At 40.1% G+C, this 23,904-nt stretch overlaps 4 protein-coding genes, 5 non-coding genes and 1 pseudogene across 9 annotated transcripts; 8 read left to right on the forward strand and 2 right to left on the reverse strand.

The window, feature by feature from the left end:
• Positions 1 to 365: 365 nt before the first annotated feature.
• LOC117413442 (dynein light chain Tctex-type 1-like) lies at positions 366 to 4,585 on the reverse strand. Its single transcript, XM_034022643.3, has 5 exons — positions 4,389 to 4,585; positions 4,204 to 4,245; positions 3,881 to 4,004; positions 2,839 to 2,916; positions 366 to 1,346 (listed from the first exon to the last, which is right to left on the reverse strand). The coding sequence occupies exons 1-5, from the start codon at positions 4,410 to 4,412 to the stop codon at positions 1,276 to 1,278; spliced, it is 339 nt and encodes a 112-aa protein (XP_033878534.2). The 5' UTR covers positions 4,413 to 4,585; the 3' UTR covers positions 366 to 1,275.
• A 2,627-nt stretch (positions 4,586 to 7,212) lies between these two features.
• Positions 7,213 to 14,566, forward strand: LOC117412974 (CAAX prenyl protease 1 homolog). Its single transcript, XM_034021644.3, has 10 exons — positions 7,213 to 7,622; positions 8,030 to 8,176; positions 8,994 to 9,080; positions 9,347 to 9,463; positions 10,452 to 10,604; positions 11,214 to 11,355; positions 12,286 to 12,491; positions 12,867 to 12,971; positions 13,226 to 13,369; positions 13,594 to 14,566. The coding sequence occupies exons 1-10, from the start codon at positions 7,515 to 7,517 to the stop codon at positions 13,816 to 13,818; spliced, it is 1,434 nt and encodes a 477-aa protein (XP_033877535.3). The 5' UTR covers positions 7,213 to 7,514; the 3' UTR covers positions 13,819 to 14,566.
• Positions 14,567 to 16,105: 1,539 nt separating this feature from the next.
• On the forward strand, positions 16,106 to 18,556 carry LOC117413880 (ATPase inhibitor B, mitochondrial-like). The gene is made up of 3 exons (XM_034023281.3): positions 16,106 to 16,264; positions 17,740 to 17,852; positions 18,247 to 18,556. The coding sequence occupies exons 1-3, from the start codon at positions 16,190 to 16,192 to the stop codon at positions 18,386 to 18,388; spliced, it is 330 nt and encodes a 109-aa protein (XP_033879172.2). The 5' UTR covers positions 16,106 to 16,189; the 3' UTR covers positions 18,389 to 18,556.
• A 1,041-nt stretch (positions 18,557 to 19,597) lies between these two features.
• Positions 19,598 to 19,669, reverse strand: trnaw-cca (transfer RNA tryptophan (anticodon CCA)). Its single transcript has one exon. It is a non-coding gene; the product is annotated as a tRNA-Trp (tRNA).
• A 137-nt stretch (positions 19,670 to 19,806) lies between these two features.
• LOC117414189 (large ribosomal subunit protein uL13) lies at positions 19,807 to 23,785 on the forward strand. Its single transcript, XM_034908381.2, has 7 exons — positions 19,807 to 19,904; positions 20,959 to 21,031; positions 21,521 to 21,586; positions 22,028 to 22,129; positions 22,637 to 22,722; positions 22,935 to 22,994; positions 23,532 to 23,785. Exons 1-7 carry the CDS (start codon positions 19,884 to 19,886, stop codon positions 23,739 to 23,741), a joined length of 618 nt encoding a protein of 205 aa, XP_034764272.1. The 5' UTR covers positions 19,807 to 19,883; the 3' UTR covers positions 23,742 to 23,785.
• Positions 20,600 to 20,681, forward strand: LOC117414282 (small nucleolar RNA Z195/SNORD33/SNORD32 family). The gene has a single exon (XR_004546165.3). It is a non-coding gene; the product is annotated as a small nucleolar RNA Z195/SNORD33/SNORD32 family (small nucleolar RNA).
• LOC117414275 (small nucleolar RNA Z195/SNORD33/SNORD32 family) lies at positions 21,362 to 21,445 on the forward strand. The gene has a single exon (XR_004546159.1). It is a non-coding gene; the product is annotated as a small nucleolar RNA Z195/SNORD33/SNORD32 family (small nucleolar RNA).
• On the forward strand, positions 21,681 to 21,764 carry LOC117413524 (small nucleolar RNA Z195/SNORD33/SNORD32 family). Its single transcript, XR_004546066.1, has one exon. It is a non-coding gene; the product is annotated as a small nucleolar RNA Z195/SNORD33/SNORD32 family (small nucleolar RNA).
• Positions 22,171 to 22,240, forward strand: LOC117964632 (small nucleolar RNA SNORD50; annotated as a pseudogene).
• LOC117414283 (small nucleolar RNA SNORD34) lies at positions 22,766 to 22,843 on the forward strand. The gene has a single exon (XR_004546166.3). It is a non-coding gene; the product is annotated as a small nucleolar RNA SNORD34 (small nucleolar RNA).
• Positions 23,786 to 23,904: the final 119 nt, after the last annotated feature.

Genomic DNA, 23,904 nt, shown 5'->3' on the forward strand with positions numbered 1-23,904 from the left:
ATTTTGTTTTTTATTTTTTTTTAAATCAAAAGAAAATGGGTGTTGTAAAAATAATATAAATTAAGAACAAAGTGTTTTGGGTACCGACACTTAATGGTAGGATTAATGTTTTTGCTTCCAGTAGCAGAGAAACACAAATAGTAGTCAACCCCCTCTTATGATCATGGCTCAATTCCCACAGTAACACGTGCACTAAACCACGATTTTATCTAAAGCTGGATACACCATAAGCATCAACCGGAAATCTTAGATTCTGCTGCTTGTTTATTGAGTATTTATAGTAACATGCAGTACAAGACAATAGGAGTCCAATGGAAAGGTCTAGGTTTGCACTCTGTAATGTTGTATTCAAAGGAGAAAAACACTTACAGTGAAAAGGTTTATTGAGCATTCACAAGTTGTGTTTTGTTCATATTAATGTGGCTCTTAAATGGGCTTATTTTATAAATAAAATCTCTGCAGTTAGTTTCTGTTAAAAGAAAAAAAAAAGTATTTATACCACAGATGCATTACTAAGTACCTGTGGTTTAAACAGGTGCAGATTCTTCATTTGAAAGCAGTGACAGTTAATATTCAGTTAAAGGGAAGGCTCTGTCAATTGTAGCAAAGTACTGAACCCTGTTTCTTTCATTAACTTTATAGTAATTTGCCAGACAGAAGATATGCTGTTCCAATACAAAAAACCTTTACAGTTATATCCAATTTTTAAATTCTGATTTAACATTGCTCATACTCTATCTCAAAAAAAAATGTAGATCTTCAAAAAATTGTGAAAATACGGCTCACTGATTTTATTTGTTCTGTAACATACAAGAAATACAAAATGTGGTTGGATCTGTCCGTCTCATGAAGAACAACTTCTTGGCACATTAAACACTTCACAGGCGTGAGATTTGTTTTGCAGATACTGTACTAATGTGATGTGACGTTTTTGTCTGTGAAACATTAAATGGAGCACTGTTCGTGATTGACGTGATTTTATACACGATTAATGAAATGACCATAATCAGATTTTAAAGTCAAACTACTGGTATTTAGTTAAAAATGAAGTTGGCACAATAGCATAATCTTATAGCAATCCCTAAATGGCATCCAGTTCAATAATGTAAATCTGCAACCACATCTATCACTTTACTCCAACTTTCTTCACGTTGGTCCCTGCTCATTTACCCCAGCTTGTCTTGATGATCACAATTTAAAGCAAGAACTAGGGTTTTTTATTTATTCTTTTTTTTTTTTCCCCGTTTGAGACAGATCCGTAGTGTGACACTGTGTTTAAAGGGCCAGCCCAAAGATGCTGACGATGCAGTACATGGTCTTGTTCTCCCACCTCACTGTACAGCTTCCTATAAAAAGAGACAAAAGTGGATTCATTTTTATAAGAGATCGTGACAAGCTACAGGCTGATCTGTATATGAGGAGACCCTCGTTTACACTTAAAGCTTTAAAAACAAAACAAAAAAAATGTGCATCTACAATAACCTGTAGCAACACTATCAGTATTATATTCATCACAATTAAATTACAAAAAAATATTTTTTAGGGTGTGCTACTCCCTGAAGGGTTAGTATTAGTGAACTAAGAGCAATTGTGAAAACGCTTGAAACAGCTGCAACCTTTAATACTGCAAGAAATTGCTATGCCAATTTTCTCAGTAAATAAATACAATTGATCTAAGGAGATACTGACACTGAACTGCATATCAACACCTGAATCTTACTACACCCAGCTACCTATAGCGTGGTTAAGATGAACCGAAGTTCTGAACTCCTCTGTGCAGTAAAGCAGACTATAATTGTGCAAAGAGGCACATAGGCTTACACTTGGGTATACTTGGTTTTCTTAGAAAATGCAGGTACACTTTTGGTTTCATATATAGTATAAGCCTCAACACCAAGTAGAAATGCCCCAACAGCTAAATCAAATGCCAATGCAAGGCAGGGGGAGGGATACAATCTGCATTATTATACACCAAGCAATGTAGTGTGTGGCAGTAACACTGAAGTCTCGTAATTGGATTTCTAATAGAATTTTCTTTTTCTTCAACTCCTTTCAAAAACAGTCCTGCAGACAAGCACATGTGCTTATCTTGTAAGGAATTCATTCAGGAACAACAGCAGCTGGTTAATAAGGTGTCCTTTATTGGCACAGAAGAGAAAACAACAGGGAGGCAATCCATGTGGACTTAGCGGGATATTCTAAACAAATAACTACTGCAAGCGTACATGTCTATATAATATCATTCTATCTCTACAAGCTGCTGAATATCTTAATTGCCCATGTTAGTAGGTGCTTTGTTCAAACTCTGTTCAGCTACACCCCATTATTTAGAGCCAACTCAGCAACTTCCTCTGTGGCCTTGAAGGCCCATTGCTCCTGGCAATTCGCTCAGAGCACCTGCAGTCTGATCTTGTCTTGCTGCTGGACTACAGGTATACCCCCTCCCTTTAGTTTTCCACAAACCAGACAATGCCGTTATTAACTCTTACAACGTGTATAAGCACACCCCCATACTGTACATAAGCGGAAGTGTGTTTTCACAAGATTATACGGTAGCTATGGAAGTCGAGGGGAACCACCGTAAGTGAATGTTGGCCCTTAAAGGAAAGCCTGTCGCGTCAATTGTGAAAATTCAGACATTGGTCTCTGAAAGGGAACCTTTCATGTCAATTCAGGGTTTGACTTAAGGCATTGTGCAAACCTTCTTGAATACAGTATCAAAGTGGAGTTCAATCATGTTCAGTAGCATGTTTAAAAAGCATAATCGTAATACTGAATTGCACTAGAATCCTTAGTGTGAAAGGTACGCACATCAGTGCCTGTCGTTCATCCCCTTACCATCAACAGTGTTGTCCCAGAAACAGGAACTTGCTGTATGCAAACCAGCCCCATTCTTCTGTAGAATAACACAGGTCACTAAAAGGATAGAGCCGTTAAAGATTATTTACAAGATCCTGAAGTTTGTAGCTGATTGTTTAATGTTTAAACCCTTACGTAATACTATGGTACTTGTCAATAGACCATTACAGGTGAAATAATTACCTGTTTAAAACCCCAGACTATACAGCTTATCGACCCATGTGACTGAGACATGCACACCCCACTGGCATGTTTAAATACATGAATACATCAACCTTTGAGAATATGTATTTCACTAGCATGGTCTGTTTTAAAAACAGAAAACCTAACAGTAAATACTTACTAGATCAGACTGTTTTTAAAAATGTTCTTTCAATCCATATAGAGGTATGCTAAAAAAATAAGTGAACATTGCTGCCATTTCAAAACCACAGATACTCAGATTAGCCAGCTGCATATTAGTTTATCATCTACTATTAATATTAAAACAGAATGTAGTCATTATTTAAGTAATAGAAGAGCATTTTTTTTTCTGAAATGTATCTAGATAGGGATCTGCTGTCTTTTAAGGGATTCAGTTATTAAAAGGGCGGTCTACAACACTTAGCATTGGAGAGTTTATTACACACAGCGTTGGTCTGAATATGGCTCTTAGCCCAACAGGTTCTGAACCATTGCCCTTGTTTTAGTATTTTTTAAACCAGAGCAGGACAGCAGATTGTGTATTTACAAGGTTTTCAGACAAAAAAAGACATCACTTAAAAACACTAGACAACCTTTTTGGAAAAAGGATTGTGCGCCACAGAAACTTCCTGAAATACTGTGAACTGGACATTTACTCTGTTTAAAAGGGGTGCAAAACTTTGCACTGAAGCAAAAACTTCCATTATGTTCTACTGTTCACTGATTACATCCCCTCAAGCTCAAACTAAGGCCATCAGTTCAGTCCCATCAATCATTAAGTGTTCCGGAGTTTTGGTCACTTTTACATCAAAACATACAGTATAATAAAAAGACTTGCCAATGTATTTGAAAGGTTTGCCCAGTTTGGTGAGCTGATTGAGGCTTGTTTCCACGACACTGGATGTCCACTGGTTAACCCTGTTGTGCTGGTATGCGCTGCTCCCTATCGTGCTTTCCACTGCCTAAAAACAGAAAACCGTACCATCTTATTATACTGTATTAACACACAAACGTACAATGAAACACTCTCTACTCAATACTCAATACTGGTTCATGAGAAGCCAGAACCACTGTCAGTGATTGCAAACATAATTAAAAAACAGGGGAAAGGTGGGACAAATGAATACAATGACATTTCATGCTGCTTGAAATTATACTTACATCTTTAATAATATTGCTGACATCATCCACAACAAATGCTGTCTACAAAAAATACAAAACAGGGAGTTATAAACCGTGTTCCAACTAAAACCTTCAACTGATCAGATTCATATATACGGTTTGCTATGAATTACACTTATTAAGAAATAAAAGGTCAAATCAATTACTAAAACAAATAAACTTACCTCTTCTGTCGATTGCTCGTCCATTCTTGCAACCGGCTTATCTCAGTCTGCAACAACAAACTTGCTGTTGCATGGCAACGATGTGCAGAGGGTGCTGGGATTTTTAGAGGCAGGTGCGTCCATGGCAACAGGGTGTTAAAACGCCGGCTGAAACGCACCGTATTGCAAACTGGTTTGTAAACATTAAACAAACCATAATGCACTAGGACTTCAATGCTGGGAGCGCATGAAACATGGTTACAAAATATATACCTGTATGTTACATAAATATACAACTGGTATAGTATATAAAACGTGTCAGCAGTTCTGAATATACAGACTTCAAATGACAAAGCAAATCAGATACCCGTGCTATGAAAAGTAGGCCACGCTGACATCATTGTTAGTTGTGGTGTGACATCCTAATGAACGATCGCTCATTGGTTAATCACAGATTAAAATGCACTATATGTTCAGTATGTTCATCTAGTATTTTCATATGGGCGGTATAAAATGTTATGCTGTTTTTGACTTCATAAACGTTACCGTGACACAAACGGTCACTGCACCCGGAGGTAAAAAACTAAAAACAAAAAACACAAGTTTACCAAAGTGATTAGTTACATGAAGGTGATCGCAGTATAGCCTACATCAATGGTTGTTTTTTTTTCAATATTCGCTTCGCTAGTTCCGCAACCGGTTTCGAATTCCAAATCAGAACCGATGTCGGATAAAAGCGGAGCAGTCTGGGCTAGGGTCCGCACTGTCATGCTCAAAAACACGGGGTTTAGCCCCGCGGTGAGCAGTAATCCCAACCCCCAATTGGAATTATTAGACTTGTATTGGCTTGGCGAGGATGGCATTCTGTATGGTTTTATCGCGGTTCTAGCAGTAGTATGTTGCTTGATTTTCATATACAGGGATCGAGTGCAACGTCAACTACGCGTGAGTTGCATATATATATATATATATATATATATATATATATATATATATATATATATATATATATATATATATATATATATATATATATATATATATGTAATAGATATGTAATAGAATGGATAGTTTAACTGCAGCGCTATCCTCCTGGTGTAAGGTTTGCTTAGTGTGGAGTAGTGGTTAGGGCTCTGGACTCTTGACCTGAGGACCGTGGGTTCAATCCCAGGTGGGGGATACTGCTGCTGTACCCTTCAGCAAGGTACTTTACCTAGATTGGTCCAGTAAAAACCCAACTGTATAAATGGGTAATTGTGTGTAAAAATAATGTGATATCTTGTAACAATTGTATGTCGCCCTGGATAATGTCTGCTAAGAAATAAATAATAATTTATTCCATGCGCATATTTGAGCTCTCTTCTCAATATCTTTATAAAGACTTGGCCCGCTCCATTTAGTTCGTTTTTAAAGGAGCAGATTATAAACAAAAAATAAATAAAAATAAAAATGATGTAGGTTACAGTATAGAAATATATACGTTCAGCCACCTGAGAGGAGTGTCTGCTTGTCTATGGATAAATCACATGAATGATCAGCTGTTCGCATGTCCTGCCTCACATATCATGCACGGATACCTGTCTCTTATTCATAGTGCTCCTGTTATATTTGCAGGAGCTGCGTGCGTCGCTGCTGGAAGGCTTCAACGTGTGTCGATACCGTCTGAGTTCAGTCCGGCTTCCAGGCGCCCTGAAGCGGTTAACGGTGGTCGAGAGAAGGAGGTTACGACGGGAGCTCGTTCTCCAGAACAAGGTCCTGAGGAAGATCCAGCACTTGGAGCAAAAGGTGCAGGCGATGGAGGAATTGGTTATGCACTACACGCAGAAGAAACGCCAGCATCCCTATTCCCGGCGCGCCGGCAGGCTGGCCTCGCTTGACCAATGTTCCGATAGTATGGCTGAAGCAGACTGCTCCAGCCCGCGCTGCAGCTCCGGAGAGGAGGGCGGGATAGAAAGCAAACAGAGTTTCTCAGCGTGATGATAATGACATTAAACATGAAGCAAGCAGGAACTAGGATCGCCAAAACTGCAATAAAGGATCGCCGCTGTAAACTAATTGTATTTGATATTGATGTGTAGTGCTAGGATTATGAAGTATAAAAGTGATTTATTTTTTGCATTATTCTGCATTCAAATATTCAATAAATGCACAAGTGTTAGGTAACAAAGTTTATAGGTATTTTTTAAATAGACGTACTAAACTATTGACGTCGGATAAGTCGTCTATTCAACAGCTGTACGGTATTCACAGTGTGTGAAATGCACAGCAAATAGCAATCCACAGTCTTGAGTTAATCTAAAGAACTATTTGAGATACAGAAATATTTGCAGCGTTGTATCAACTTCTTGGGTAAACTTTACCTTGACCTGAGACCTGGGTAATTGTTACCAGATATTTAGAAATAATGCATTCTCGTCATGTAACACAAATAAATGATCTGAATTACCTGTCATGCAACATTTAATGCGCGGCATATGAAAATGTTAGCTTTTGAGTCTATACTGTAAACACATATTCAGGGTAGCAAATATTCTATCATATACAGTATCTATATATCTATATAGATATGTAGATATAGATATACTGCTATAATCTTTTACATTTTTTTTCAAAACTTGTATAGTGAAATATTTGAAAACCATAACAATCCACCTGTCTTTAAAAATCACTGCCGTTATGTAATTATGGTTTCCTGTTATATTAAGCGGAATCTATATTTTAAATTGGCCCTAAGGACAAATTTACGCTAAGTAATAATAATAATAATAATAATAATAATAATAATAATAATAATAATAATAATAATAATAATAATAATAATAATTAGCCACGGAACCTATCTTCTCGGAACTAAGGTGTCAGTAGTCTTGACGCACGCGTTTTGCACGGATTAGTAGAGTGTAGCGCAGGCAGTTGGGCATGGAAGGGAAAGGAGGTTGTAATTAGGGTGAGGTGTCATTTCATAAAATAATATTTTAAAAAAAATCCTCTGCATCTGAGCATTTATTTAAAAAAATCCTCTGCATCTGAGCACTGTAGGGAATATATTAGAGACGCAGGGCGGCTATCTTCATTCAATTATCACCCGGACCTTGACCGTGTGTTTTCTTTTTCTGAAACCGGGGAGCAGAGACAGCCTTTGTGAAAATGTTGCAGTCTGTAGCTGATCTTTCCATTTCTTATAAGATCTTCTATTCGGTTTTACTGTTTTCGTGGACCGTCTACCTATGGGAGGCCTATCTTGCTTACAGACAGGTAAGATAAGGAGACAAATCGGAAGACACATTTTTTATTGAGCGTCTAGAACATATTACTGTATTATTGTCATGAAACCTTGTGCCTGTACAGAAGAAAAGACGGTAACTCTAAAGATGTAAAGACTAACATTGTGGTTTTATAACAGCAGCATTTCAAAAGCGATTTGTATGTTTTAATATTTAACCTATTTGTATATTTTAATATTTAATCTATTTGTGATAATACAGTAGGACCCCCTGTTTTCCTTTGTTTACAATACCGTTTCGTTTTCTTGATCCTAAGCGGAGCATGGAGATGACAGTCGTCAGATAGCAGCAGGGTATGGTTTAGAATGTAAGAAACCTGTGTGCCGAAGCTTTCTGTGAAACCTAAGCAAACATGTTCTTTAATTCGTGTCTCTCTAGCGGAAGGTGTACAGGTCCACGACCCATGTGCCGACGGAGCTGGGAAACATCATGGACACGGAGACCTTTGAGAAATCTCGCCTCTACCAGCTGGACAAAAGCACCTTCAGCTTCTGGTCAGGGCTGTACTCTGAGACCGAGGGGACGGTGAGTATTCTCATCCACACAAAGTCATTTCACTGGGGTCTAATCCACAGGTTCCTGTCCAAATACAAAGCGTACAGAACTCCGGGGGTTTGAGTTTAATAGCTTTTCCTCGAGTAAATGTGTTGCTACCTTTTGTGTGTTAATGTTCTTATTAACATATTTTGATTATTTCAATATTAACGTCAACTGTATGACCCATGCTAATTGGTTTCAGTTCAAACGTTAGCCAAGTGCGTATAATTTAGCAGTGTATGGAGAATACAACACAATACATGTATGTATCCACATTCAATTAATATTTCTGTCAGTCTTTTCCACATATTTGTATAAGTATTACGAGGAGGCTGTGTGGTCCAGTGGTTAAAGAAATGGGCTTGTAACCAGGAGGTCCCCGATTCAAATCCCACCTCAGCCACTGACTCCTTGTGTGACCCTGAGCAAGTCACTTAACCTCCTTGTGCTCCGTCTTTCGGGTGAGACGTAGTTGTAAGTGACTGCAGCTGATGCATAGTTCACACACCCTAGTCTCTGTAAGTCGCCTTGGATAAAGACGTCTGCTAAATAAACAAATAATAATAAATAAACAAATAATAATAATTACAAAATAAAGACACTTCTGATATTAGAGGACTTCTTGTAATGGGTATTTTTATTGGTTCCAAACATTCAAAATATGTTGAAACATTTAAAATGTTTAAAGTTGTACGTTCTAATAGTTTTTAAAAATGAAACACCCCTAGTCCTGGGTCAGTGGTACCAGGGTTATAGAGCTGTCTTTGGAGAATGTTTTCCTCTTGAACTTCCTGTGTTTTTGCAGTTGATTCTCCTGCTAGGCGGGATTCCTTTCCTATGGAAGCTGTCTGGAGTCCTCATTGGAAGGGCTGGGTTTGGGCCGGAGTATGAGGTAAGCTTTTTGGACTTTGTCATAAGCCACTGACTCAAAGGTTCAGCCCTATTTGGTCCAATTGAGCTGGAATGAAATGTGTCAAACCAGTATTAAACACTTCAGATAGGTGGAAGGTCTTCAAGAATCAAATCTTTTCTGCTGGTAGGTGATTCCGAACCAAACTATGGAAGAATGTTGCAAACTGATAAAGAACACGTTGTTTTTCATAGTAAAATTGTGTCTGATAGAACGCTCTCCTGCCTTGTTTGTTTGTGTGCTTCCAGATCACTCAGTCCCTGGCGTTCCTGCTGCTGGCCACTCTGTTCAGTGCAGTGACTGGCATGCCCTGGAGCATCTACAACACCTTCGTCATTGAGGAGAAGCATGGCTTTAACCAGCAGGTAACCAGCAGGGATCACCGCCACCGATACAGGGACTGGTTTGTGCTGAAAATGAACTTCCAGTGGATAGAAGCGAGATGGTGTCCATGTTTTAAAAAATAAAATGAAACTTAATATTTAAAAATAATAGAAAAAAAAAACTTCTACCCATTGAATATTTACTGTCATTTTCAGTGGGTTCTTGGCATGGTGGGAACAGTCAAACAGTACAGCACTGCAAATACTATACACAAAATGGACACCTAGACCAAAACCTTACAGTATCATATTAATTTATCCATACAATCTAAGCTATGGTTTACACTTTCAACTACAGCTATCACTGATACATTTCTTTTCTCTCTCTTCCTGGTCCTTTTTCATATGTGTTTGCGTATTCCTGTATTTGTCTCGCAGCAGGACCTGCATCTTCTTTTGTCGAGACACAGTACATATTATACAATGCACTTTTGGTGTGTGACTGCATGCAGAAATTGGGTTACAAGCAAACAATAGTGGCACCTGCTTGTCTCATGACCTTGTCTGTTAAACTGCATGACCTCCAGTGTTGGTGCTCATCAGCACTATTGTGCAGGTGCTTCTCTAGTGAACATGCTGGTGGAACAACAGCCGGTCACCCCAAGAGCATTCTGGGTAATTTTCAGGAAAGAACAAGCTATCAGCGAACATGTTTCATTATGACTCAGGAGTAGCCAGTTGAAAGTTGCACGTTTAGGGTTGCCTTAACTGAGGTTCTGCACAGGAATTTGAAAGTTCTGTTGAGCCCAAGCACAGCCTCTTCTAGAAAGTAAGTTGCTCTACAGGGTGACTCCCCTTGGGATTGTAGGCTTGAGTTTAATTAGCCACTACGTCAAGTTCATGGTAAAGCATGAAATGGCTGAACTGCAATGCCTAGGAACTTGTCACCCTGTTGGCCATGCACTTTCCCATTTTGCTCGATTCCCTGGTAGGAGTCTAGAGCCAGAGCTCACCCCCTCTGTTCTTGCAGACTCTGGGCTTCTTCCTGAAGGATGCTGTGAAGAAGTTTGTGGTGACACAGTGCATTCTGCTGCCAGTCACCTCGCTGTTGCTGTACATCATCAAGATCGGAGGCGACTATTTCTTTATCTACGCCTGGCTCTTCACCCTGGGCGTCTCTCTGGTGAGGGATTTTTATTTCATAATTTTTTCAAACATAATGAGAGGGGGGGGTCTGTGTTTTAAAAGGGAGAAGAAGAAAGGGGCTGGTCGGGGATGACGTACCTGTGCGTGACTCATATCTAAATGAAGCAGATGTTCAAACAGACTCCCGTTTGATCTTGAGCATGAATGCAGCGTCTCCAGGATGTGGTTGGAGTTATGTCAGATCTGTTAGGGTTAATATAAGGGATGGGGAAATAGAGCTCTTACTAGTATCAGATTGTGATCCCCGATTTATATAACAAGGTTTAACCCCTTGTTTCATTGTGTTCATCATGCTGGAATTTGAATAAGGGGGTCAAGATGTGTTAAGTTTTCTAAGAAGATGCATACTTTTACTGCCTTGAAAACTGTTGAAAATTTTGCACAACACAGCTAATATAAATCAAGATTCAATATTTGTAGATGGACATTAAAAAAATAATGACCTGTCTTTTACAAAAAGTAGGCCTACAACATGTGGTCTTGACGTCTAGCCAGTATAAGCCCCATATCTCACTGTTGGATTGTGAAATCGTTTGTGATGTTCAGTATTTTGATTTCCTCTGTCTCTCTCTCTGTGTGTTGGCAGGTGTTAGTAACGATCTACGCAGACTACATCGCTCCTTTGTTTGACAAGTTCACCCCACTGCCTGACGGGGAGCTGAGGGGAAACATCGAGTCTATGGCGAAGTCAATCAGTTTCCCCCTCACCAAAGTTTATGTGGTGGAAGGTAAGGTGCCTGTAATTGCTAACTAAATGGGCAAAATCCAAGTGCTCTTTGATTATGGAACGTTTGTTTATCCAAACTATACCACGTCCTGTTATTGCAAGATAATGGGATTTGAAATTCAGAGTCCACTTATAATACCATATTGTTTTCAGAATCAGACATTACTAATACAACCAGCAAATGCAAAATGCACTGAAATACTAACTTTACACTGATCACCAGTAGAGAGTTAAAAGCAAAATGACTGGAGCCCCTTTCACACTAACATACTCTACCTGGGTCAGACCCTATCCAGGTTACGACCTGAAGCAGAATCAACCTGGATGACAGAAGCAACTACACAATGTGCGTACGCAATGCCCCAGAAGCATCAACGTCCACATGACCACCCTTTCATTTGGTCAGCTTCTCTGGATTGAATCGTCAGCCCAAATGTTGATTAGAGCAAATGTTTCTACATCCCTGCTGCAATCTGCCCCCTAGTGTGTTTCAATCAACAGAAATATGGCTAAACAGAAATGTTCCTTGAAGAAGTGAAACCTTTGCACAGGCATGGCTGATTGTTACTTCGTCCGCTTACAAACGCCCATCATGCATTTTGTCTCGCTCGACCTGGGTCAAAGCATGTTGACCCACATCCTGAGCTGGGTTGCTGCTGATCTGGGTCAACCTGAGTACAAACCAGGTAAGTGGTTTCACATTACACAGGCTTGTGACCCGGGTAGCCAGTGTGAAAGGTGCTTAGGAGGCATTGACAAAAACAGTGTTATATAAAAAGCTATCAGGCTGTATAGAATTTTTGTTTGGAGCCACAGTGTCTGTATTTGATTTAAGGTCCATGATCCCTGCTGGCTCTTACTGACTTCCAGTGAGGCATTGGTGTGGGGAAAAATCGGTAACCATCTTTTTAACCCTCCATCTGTCTTTCAGGCTCCAAACGCTCCTCCCACAGCAATGCCTATTTCTACGGGTTCTTCAAGAACAAACGGATCGTCTTGTTCGACACACTCCTGGAGGACTACTCTCCTCTGAACAAGGCAGGGGAGCCGGGGGCAGGGGAGCCAGGGCTAGAGCCCCAGCCCGTCCCCGAGCACAGCGGGGAAAGCGATAGCACTGAGAACAAAGCCAAACCGAAGGTGAGTGTGTTCACCATTAGACAAAGAAGACAGCACCTGCTGTTCTGAACGTCTAAACTGAAGGGGAAGTAGAACATGCTGTCAACCCTACTCATCAAAGACCACCTGTATACATGGACCTCAAGTCTCACTATTACTATAAGCAGGCACAACATATGTAAATTACACATTACAAGAGTCTTGACTTTCACCCGTGAATCTTGTTACATTAGATTATACGTCGGTCAGAAATTTAGGATTTGTGTATGTGTGCTTTGTATCCAATGTTGCTGTTGGCCTCTGAAGATAGGTATCTTCTATGAAAGAGAAGTTTCATCTAGGTAGGTGGTGCTTTTAATAGGTTACAACAAAGTAACATATCTCCTTTGTTCACAGAATAAGAAGCAGGGCTGCAACAACCCAGAGATCCTGGCTGTCTTGGGGCATGAACTGGGCCACTGGAAACTGGGCCACACCGTGAAGAATATCGTGATCAGCCAGGTAACTGAACACAAGGGGTCTGCTTAGTGACCAGAGGTAGAGGCTTTCTCCTGAAGCATGGGTGCAAGGTTGTTTCACAGAGCAGTACCGATCTGCATTACATGGGGAACCATGTTAGAATTATTCAGCAAGTTGCTGATTTTATTGGTAATCTATGCTGTTTTAACAAAGTTCATTGGGCCAAGTACTGTAATTACTTTGCAAGAACCAACTTGAGTGAATCATTAAAATCTCTGTCTCTCTTGTCTTGGCAGATGAATTCCTTCCTGTGTTTCTTCCTGTTTGCTGTTCTGATTGGCCGAAAGGAGCTCTTCACTGCATTTGGTTTCTATGACAACCAGCCCACCCTGATTGGCCTGATGATCATCTTCCAGTTTATCTTCTCCCCCTACAATGAGGTAATACACCTCATTATACCGATAGCAAAATACTGTATTGTGATACAAATATGTGCTTGTCTTTTTCTGGCTGCATCATTGTGGGTTGCACAACATTTGTATCTTTTTTGTATCCTCCCAGCGACTCTTCTAAAATATTCTATAGCATTGTTCTGAATTGACGTGCAGGTAAACACCCCTCTAGATTGTATTTCATTGTAATTTCTTTCTCTAATGATTTCCAGGTGCTGTCGTTCTGTCTGACGGTGCTGAGTCGCAGGTTCGAGTTCCAGGCAGACGCCTTCGCTCGCAACATGGGGAAGGCCACAGAGCTGTACTCCGCCCTGATCAAGCTCAACAAGGACAACCTGGGCTTCCCCGTGGCAGACTGGCTCTTCTCCATGTGGCACTACTCCCACCCTCCCCTGCTGGAGCGGCTGCGGGCCCTCAAGGGGGCCAAACAGGACTGACGGCCTGGGACTGGGGTCCCCCTGCTGCGCTGGCTCAGGAGAGGAGCCCGCCGTCTCCTCCAGACCCTCTGACCTGCGTTTTCATTCTCCATTCCTTTGTTTTTGTTTTAAACACGCGATGCAGAGAATCTCATCTACACTGGAACGCATATCTTAAGGAACCACAGTTTTACAACAAGCAAAACTTCCAGGATCGAAACCCATTATTATTATTATTATTATTATTATTATTTATTTCTTAACAGACGCCTTTATCCAGGGCGACTTACAATCGAAACCCATCCACCCCCTAAGTAAAATTCCCCATTATCTCCACATGCAAATAGATGCACACATAACACATGTAGAAGGTACACATACACAAATTCTTATCCGAATTTGACTAAGAATAGTGAACCGGACAGACATTTCTCTGAGGGGGAGGTTTTTCCAAGTGTTTTACATGAGGTACATGAAAACGCTCTCTCTCACTCCATCCTCTTTCTCAAAACATATGCAGCAGCATATACATATTCCATGACACTGAAGATTTGATTCAGTCTGTCTGGTAGCAAGACTGACCTGTGCTTGCTTGGGGTCTAGAATGACCTGAATTTTTAAGTAGTGTTTGGGTTATTAACCCTGAAATCCGAAACCTGATTTTTTTCCCCTTCTGATTTTCTTAATTTGATATGCATCCTAAAAGGTTCATTGGATTTTGGCTATTTTCCTGTGATCCCACTTTTTTATTTTTAAACATTTATGTTTTTTTAAAAAAAAAAATGGATTTCATGTTTAAATTGTAAATATGTATTTAATTTGGAGAAAAAATAAGAGGGGAAAAAAAACTGACTTCTAATTGATGTGACCCTTTTTTTTTTTTTTTTGGTACCTGCATTTCTGTTGTGTGTAAGTGCGAGTGTAGTGTGAAGAAGATGCATTGGCGCTTGTGTACAGCACAATGCAAAGAAAACTACTGCTCACTGTGTTATGTATTTGCAAATTTTCATTTTAAACCAATGGATGTATTTTTGCAATATTGTGAATAAAAGCTCACAATTAATGACTGATCTCTGTGTGCTGTGTCTCCACATTGCTGTACACATGTATAGATGGTAACACAGGCCTGGTCACAGCGAAACTGTACAGTTGCAAAACACAACAGTTTAATGTCAAATGCAGCTTTAATAAGGCCATTATCTTCTAAAATAACCAGCGATGTGTTTTTCTATTGGAAACACTGGTGTGATATTGTAGGGGTGTGTCGTGCAGGTGCATGCAAGCTCTGGTACACCTTCTACTGCCTTTATTGTATTTAGTGATGCTAATAAAGAGGTCAATACATCACAGTTGTGAGAAAACACCTGTAAAAACACTATTTGAGAAATAACATAAACACAGCCGGATGCATTTGCTTGACCAGCCACCTCCGCAAATGAAAAACAAACACCGGTAATACGATCATGACTTTTCCAAGACAACATCCAAACGATCGGCTTCACCACCTTTCCAAAGGTAAAGAGAAGAGTCTGTCAAACCACAGTGTTTTTCTGAAAGATCGGTACATGCTTTTAAGATCACCAAGATTTGTCAAAACGTCTCCAAGACCAATTTTGAGCTTTAGATCAATGATGTTAGCAAAGAAATGCAACTTTTTAAAACCACGGTTGATAGCTGCAGATTTTTTATTATTATTATTTTTACAGATAACATTTGGCTTTGTGTTTTGGCTGTGTACACAGGAAACACTGTCAGGAGTCTGCGCTGGTCTTAAAAGAGGTAATGACCAAGGAACGTTTTCAGACCATGTAAGTTTCAGGTGGGTAGAATTTAAAATGAATTACGACTGAATACCACAGGAATAAACCTGAATATCTTATTCACTTCCCTTCAGTTCTGCAGTAATTCATTTTGAATTCAGCCCGGTTAATTCCATTACCCATATTCATTCAGTTATGTTTATCTCTTAAGGTAATAACTACGTATTATATTTCATTTACATGTATTTCAAATATATATTATTTTCCTGTCCCAACACCGCCCTCTAGCAGTCAAACACCGTCAACCACATTTAAAAGATATAAATGTCCTCCTTTAATTTGCAATAAGGGGCCGACTATAGTTTTACCCAAAGTGACAGGCTACAAATGTCAAGTTCATTCTAACACACCGCAAATAACAAACAGATACACGCTCATTATATTTTAATTTTTAAAATAACACAAACACGCCATTTTCCTGTCAGGGGAGCTGGTGGATTTGTCATTGTCTTGTATTTGTTTTACTGAAAAGTTTAAGTTTCCCCGTGTAAGTCAGTGCCGGTCCCTGCTCCCTCTATAAAACACAAGGACAAACTCCTTTCTATTATTATTTAGGCTGCAAACGGAAAGATATGGCAAGGCTGTTGAGATCGAACCTAAGAAGTGTCCTGGTTGCGCAAATTAGGATGTCTTCTGACTCCAGTCAGGTAATGCATCTGCTGTCACAAAAACGTTATAGTCTATAAATATGTTATTAACCTGCAGATTTAAAGTTACACTACAGTTGATGGCGACTTGCAACTGCAGGCCTAGGAATGTAGTCTCCCACGATTTCATACCAGGTGATGGTGTGTCAAGCACGGTTTGCTTTTTAATCAGTTCCATTCTATTATTGATTAAATAATGCATGTATTGCTTCTTGTGTTGAACAAACGAAATATGCGATGTAAGCTGCTAAACGAGTGTTTTAATTTGAACATGTTTTCAAGATGATGCACCGTACCTGTTGACTTAATTCTAGTGGATATTTTAACACAACCTTTCATTTTTAGCCAGTTGAAACAGTTACATGTTAATATTTTTGCAGAAGTCTGTTTGGGATCGAGGCGTCAGTAATTGCCCCACAACAACGATACAGAATTTTTTACCTAGTCACTCCTGCGTCGTGTGCAAAACCCCACAAAAGTTCAGATACACACACACACACACACACAATACATATTTACTGCTGTTCTGTATTATAATGACTTATTTTCTAAACGGTGACAAGTTGCCTGAACCATTAAACTATGTTGCATCTCCACTGGGCTATTAATATAATCTCAAACGTGTTAGACCCCGTTAGTGTGCGCTGTTAGACTACTGTAGACGTTTTGTTTCAGCAACTACATCGAGTACTGTAGATTAATTGGCCAAAACGGTGGCTATTGCTGCAATGAAATCGAGAAGCCGACCAGTACAGTAAGAGCATATGGCTGGACTTTGTTTTGTTTCACAGATGGGCTTCCATATTATAGCAGATAAATGTAACTAATCCAATTTAAGAGGAGATCTGTATCCTTGGATCTGCTTACTGAACGGGCTGGTGCAAGCAGGTAGATTATTCTGGAATGTACTGGCTTCAACTGCCTACTATTACAACAGACCTACTAATAATCTACTGTACAGTCAAGCCGCACCTTGCTATGCAGAGTAGCAAACCCAATACCTTCTCCCAGTATGTGACTGAAGCATGCGCACTGTGCATTTAGCGGGTAACGGAAAATGTTGGATTTGGGTAATCTGGTGAAATTGAACTAGTCATTCCCTGATGTTCTTCGTCGTTTACACTTTATTTTTTTAGCAGTAGCCGATTCTAAACCAAAAAAAAAAGATCACAGCGCTTCATGCATGTAGTAATGTAGTGACAACACCTGTTGCACAGCTGAGTCATTAGGGCTGCCAAGCTAGAATGGTTCTGTATATATTGTGCTTCACAATCTGTAAGCATTTACCCATCAAGGACACGGGTCAAAACCAAACAGTATTAATATAATAATAGTGAACGCAGCAGTTTGAAAGCTATGCAGCCTACCCCATGGGAACTTGTTGGTCGTCAAGTTTGAATTCCCAGATCAGCTTCCTGGAGCTGCCTGGCCACTCTTCCCTGTTCTAGTGATGCACCCTGTCTTCTGCGTTGCAGCTGGGAGAGCTGGGAAAGGGAGCTGGGAAGGGGGGCGGTGGAGGAGGATCGATCCGGGAAGCCGGAGGAGCTTTCGGAAAGAGACAAGCAGCACAAGAGGAGCAATACTTCAAGTATGTCAAGTGTTCAATTAGCATCTTGGGTGGTGGAGGGCACACTCTGTGATTTGTTGATACTGCAGATTCTTAGTAGTGATGGTTGACATCACAGTATGTTATAAAAGAAATTGCCCATATGTGCATATTGCATGATTGAATTGCTCCTGAGCAGCTGTGAGGTAGTTTAGCATTTGTATTATTGTAATGGTAATCCTAGTTTAATTGATTCACCCTCTGATGTGTGTGTCGACAACGTATGAATCCTTTTATTTTTTGGTACTCTGTTGTCTCCCTATAGGATTGCTTTTTGCCTGTGCAGGTACCGAATTCCAACACTCCTAAATAAGCCCCTTGTGTAAATAGAAGTGTCTTTATGCCAGCCCCTCGGTCTGCTGTCTCTTGTTTCTAGGAAGAAGGAGCGTGAGCAGCTGGATGCCCTGAGGAAGCACCACGAGGAGGAAATCGGCCACCACAAGAAGGAGATTGATCGCCTGGAGAAAGAGATCGATCGGCGCAAGAGCAAGATCAAGGCTCTGAAACACGACGACTGAGAGGCTGGTGCTGCTGCCCGCACGCCAGAGTCCCTCCACTGCATTGTACCATGAACCTGCAAGAGTCCCTCCATTGCACTGTACCATGAACCTGCAGCCCTTCGCTGAGCACAAGCATGCTGTGTAACTGAACATCAAAAATAAAATGACTTCTCATTTTCATTTGAACTCCTTCAAGTCTCATTCTTTTACTTAGTGTGTGTGTAGTAATACTGACATGGACACTTGTTTGAGGAAACTAGCAGCCTGGTTTCCTATCTAGTTTCTTCTTTCCAAGTGTTTTTTCCACCCTCCTGGACACTTGGAAAGAAGGAATTGCTTGAGTTTGGTTTGCAATTCAGCATCTGAAACGTGTGTGTGTTTGCATATGGGGTGTCAAAATGTATTCAGCATTTTCACTTATTTTATAACATGTTTTGAAAGTAATTTATTATGCATTTAATCTGATACCAATTTGATGGGAAATGTAATTATTAATGTTAATATTTTTTGATTTATTATACAGAAAACCGTGACACATTGTTATTTCCTGCCTGTAGTTTTGACCGATTGCACCTTTTGCTGTGAAGGTTACTTTATCAATTGTAGTTCTTAAAATGTAAAAATAAAAACTGCTCCAAACAAATAGACTACAGAAGGAGATATGCCAGGGATGTACTGCTGCAATATCCATTGAAACAAAAACGACATTTACAAATTATCAGCGGTTTACAGTACAGGTATTCAACTTAAAGCATCAAGACTTAATATACAGTCTGCTGGTGATACTGCACAAGATGTCAACGAGACAGCATTAAAAGTAAGTTTATACTGTATATTCATTTTTAAATTGTTTTGCACAGCCCCACTATTTACACAATCTCTCAATTATATATTAACAAATAAATCAATATATATACTGTACTTTTTGAGAAAATACACTGTAAATATATCCTAAATATAAATGCATATGCATATTTTAAAAATGTATTTCTCAGAATACAGCTCGTTTTGCCGATCCTTTTTTTCCGTTTGCACTTACACAAATCCTTAAGCAAGCTAAACGTCCCGCATACAATAAATCTGCAAAACGAACAAGATAACTCACGCCCTTTAACTGCATTTTAACGTATCTCAAGTTTCTAAACGAAATCCATGTGCAGTTAGCATTGAATTAACGCCATTATTGTTTCTGAAAATAAAGAACATATTTATTGTAATCAAAAAATTTGACCCCGACGTGATTTGAACACGCAGCCTTCTGATCTGGAGTCAGACGCGCTACCGTTGCGCCACGAGGTCCTCGCATTAGTTTTCTGCTGTTTCTATTTTACCAGCATCACAGCTCCCGCGTTCTAATGATGTCAGCCCGGGGATTTTGACAACCACAGTGTTCACGGTCCACGCTGCACGCACGGCATCTTAGCCCCGCCTCCACGTTTGCCCTGGCTTAAGCCCCTCCCTCGCCCCTGTTTTCTAGCCCCTGTCGACCCGTCTCTCTCTCTTTTCCCATATCATGGCGGACCGGTTCAATAAGGTGCGTTACTGTGCTGCTAAAAATTGATCAAATATCAGCGGAAAACGGTGTGTTTGGTGCTGATGATCGGCCAGTATGTACATAAGTGTCCCTATGATTACATTGTTTGATATCGAGGTAGTCAGGCTTTTATAAAGTAATTATTTTTTCGGTGTGGTAGAATGAGACGGGTTGTACATGCTGTGAAGGCCCAGCACGGCACACTTGCAATGTGCGTAAACAAATAGTCTGCGATTTGAAATGCCATGCCCAGTGTAGTGCAAGTGACATTTTGGTGTTTTAATGTGTATGAGGGGGGCCTGGTTAAAATCAGAAACTGTGCCTGGATGATCTGTTGTTGCCTTAAATTGAAGTGGAAATACGGATGCTCCTTGAATGATTATCGTTTTAAGTTAAAGGTTGTTTTTTCTAAATACCGGTATATAACTTTGTTGATTACTTAAATGCATCATGGGAAGCCAATTTGAATGACGTATGTATAACAAACTATACATTTTAAATGAATGCTGGATATTTGGTCGAGTTAAAACAAAGATGGTCATTTTAACTTGTACGTGTGCGGCCTGAGTGTACACGTACAAAACACGGTAGCTGTCGTAAGCACCGCGTGTTACATGATGCTAAAGTTGTTCAGACAGTAATACCGTTGAGTCTACGCTACCCTGTAAGACATACAAGGTATCATTTCTGCCCTGAATGTCGGGTGATGTTCCGCAGTTCAGTATTCTAGTTTCACCACCATGAGAATACTTCACATGCACTACCATCTGAGACTAACAGTACAGTAGGCGCAACGTCCGACAACGAAACTTCATTCAGCGTGGATTGTGTTACTGTCAGGAGAATTTGAGTAGCCAGAGAACAGGTAACACGCTCAGGTGTTTCTTATTAAACTCTTGGTAAAATTTAGAATGGTTTAAAGGGATCTGTAATGGGAGTCTCCTTTCTGTCCCTGTGGAAGGATGCTGGAGTGTGTTTTGTGGACCACAAGGAAGCAGTTTATTGTTGTATTGCAATTCTTGATTGTATGTTAAATAGCTTGTATTCTTTACAGGTTCTGCTCATCGATGGCAGAGGCCATCTCCTTGGTAGATTGTCGGCCATAGTTGCCAAGCAAGTTCTGCTCGGTAAGTTCCTTTTTGGACTCTTGATAATTTGGGTTTGCAATAAGCTGGCATATCTGGGATGCATTTGTTGTACTGTGCCATTATATCAACTGGACCGTACAAGGATTGAAATAAGATTTCAATTGCCTATTACTCTTAATATAAGCTTAAAATGCACCACTAAACTCCTAAACCCTTGGCTTTAACAAACTGAAAGTAGTACACCTGTAATGGCTGGCTGGTAATGTGAGCAATGTGCCAGAGCTTCCTATAATCTAACCCTCAACAGAAATCTGAATTAACTGAGGCTGCTGTCCTGCAGTAAATGTTTTATTATCTAAGGAATTGACCAACGTCCGTGATGATGCTTTTCCAACGTGTTTTCGAGTTTCACGACAATGAGAGAACTTCACATGCACTACCATCTGAGACGAGTCGATCATCTTCACAGTGTAACGATTTCAAGATTACCAGCTGAATGCCTGTAACAATATTCAAAATGTCTTCCAGGTCACAAAGTGGTGATTGTGAGATGCGAAGGCATCAACATCTCCGGTAACTTCTACCGTAACAAATGTAAGTATCCAACTCTTTCTCGCTGGTTCGACAGGTATCATAAGTTTGGTGTGCTGTAGCAGGTACTGGCTTCAGATTTCAAAACTCAGTGCTGCATGTCAGTGATGTTGTTCCACAGTTGAGTGTTTGAGTTTCACGACCATGAGAATACTTCACATGCACTACCATCTGAGACAGCAGACGAAGTAAAGCTGTGGGGTTAATGGTGCTTTACTGTAATTTGAGCGCAGCATAACTGAGGGGTCACATTTAATTTGCTTATCAATCAACAAAACCATATATTGTAAACTTGCCATTAAAACCTAAGGGGTCCATCTGTGCTAGATTTGGGCAGCCCCAAACATATGTAAATACTTTCTGTGACTTACAACTCTGGTAAATTCACCATTCTTTGTGTACTTTGAGGGTTTCTTGGTGGTTATAGCTTCTGTTTGTTTATAGTGAAGTACCTTGCGTTCCTGCGCAAGAGGATGAATACCAACCCCTCCCGTGGACCTTACCACTTCAGAGCCCCCAGCAGGATCTTCTGGAGGACAGTGAGAGGTGAGGCGCACACACACACAAGGATAGGGCACCTGTCTTCTGAACCATGATGAGTCAATCCCGAACCTGACCTGTTCTGATGAGGCACCTTATGGATCTGACTGCTGAGTTTGGATGTTAATTGGTTAAACTTTGAAACTATCAAAATGTGTCATTGTATTCCCCACACTTTCCTGACACAGCCAATGAGGTGCATGCCCATTGTGGATACTAGTGTATAGTGCTCGGTAACGTGAAATATTTAACTACAGAAACTGATTTAATGTATGAAGCAATTTCGAGTCATGCTAGAGGTATAAAGGACTACGTGTGAAACTGAGTGAGCGATACTTTTGCATACATTTGTAATTTTACAGGAGATTAAGGTTCTACCTTGGAGTCCTTGGCAGAAGAATTTTACCTACTTGATTTGGGAGGGTAGGGGATATAGTGCAATCTATTTTTTGCATTGCATGTAGATGGAAGCCTGCAGTCACACCTTTTAACAGCCCATTTACTTTTGTGCAGGTATGCTTCCTCACAAGACAAAGAGAGGACAGGCTGCCCTGGAAAGACTGAAGGTCTTTGATGGAATCCCCCCTCCTTATGACAAGGTCATTGCTGTTGAATTATCATGCTTAACGCTTTCATTTATTGTCCTGTCAGTGATGTCATTCTACCTACATTGTTTGATTTTTTTGTAAATGAGAACATTCTACTCGATCTGAGACATGACCCTTTTTGGTTTGAAGTTTTTTTTTTTTTCTGCTATCTTCTGTTACTTAACCCCTGGACTCTTTTTTTTTTTTTTTTTTTTTCTCTACAGAGGAAGCGCATGGTGGTCCCTGCAGCTCTGAAGATTGTGCGTCTGAAACCCACTCGCAAGGTACATTTCAGCCCTAACCCTTATTTGGTTGTCCTGTGGCAATTGCTACCTGCACCCAAAAACCAGTGCAGGAGAGACTGGTTACGCAGTAAACTTCAATAAATCATTTTAAAGCTGCTGATCACTTCTAGAAAATGATTTTGAGTTTTCTTAGTGCTGGTTTGGCGGTGATACACAATTGAGTTTCGCCACCATGAGAATATCTTGCACGCACTACCATTGGCTTTTGGAAACAATGTTGCACAATTTGTGTGTCACATTTTTAACTTGTGTTGTAGTTGACTGATTTTTAATGCAAGTTCTGTATTGGTAGAAAAACTCCAGTCAAATTATTTTGCTGTAACATTTAAGTAAGAAAGCACAAAATTAGGATTAGCTTTATCGTCCCTGATTGGCACTAATCTTAGACTATAGCCAAGCAATAGATAATCTGGGTTTGTGAAACCAGACACCGGTCTTTTTATTGCGCAGAATTTTTTTTTTTTTTTTAGAAGGGCTGTAGTTAGTTTAAATCCCTGTTCTCCTCCTTTCCTCAAGTTTGCCCTCCTCGGCCGTCTTGCCCACGAGGTTGGCTGGAAGTACCAGGCCATCACTGCCACCCTGGAGGAGAAACGAAAGGCTAAAGCTAAGATCCACTATGATAAAAAGAAGAAAACTCTGAAGCTGACGAAGGTGGCTGAAAAGAACGTTGAGAGCAAAATCGCCAAATACACCGATGTCCTGAAGCAATACGGAGTCCTTGTTTAAGATGGCTTTCTTGAGACAAAGAAAATAAATGTTTATAAAAAGTACCGGCTGCTTTTGGGATGTTTATTTTCCTGTTTGCAATTCTCAATGCATGGAAGTTGTAGTTTTGGTGAGGTTGTGTGAACCCAGCCTCGGTCCAGTTTTATGTGGTTGCAGCTGGTTT

Source organism: Acipenser ruthenus, chromosome 23, assembly GCF_902713425.1.
Source record: "Acipenser ruthenus chromosome 23, fAciRut3.2 maternal haplotype, whole genome shotgun sequence".
NCBI classification, from domain to species: domain Eukaryota; kingdom Metazoa; phylum Chordata; class Actinopteri; order Acipenseriformes; family Acipenseridae; genus Acipenser; species Acipenser ruthenus.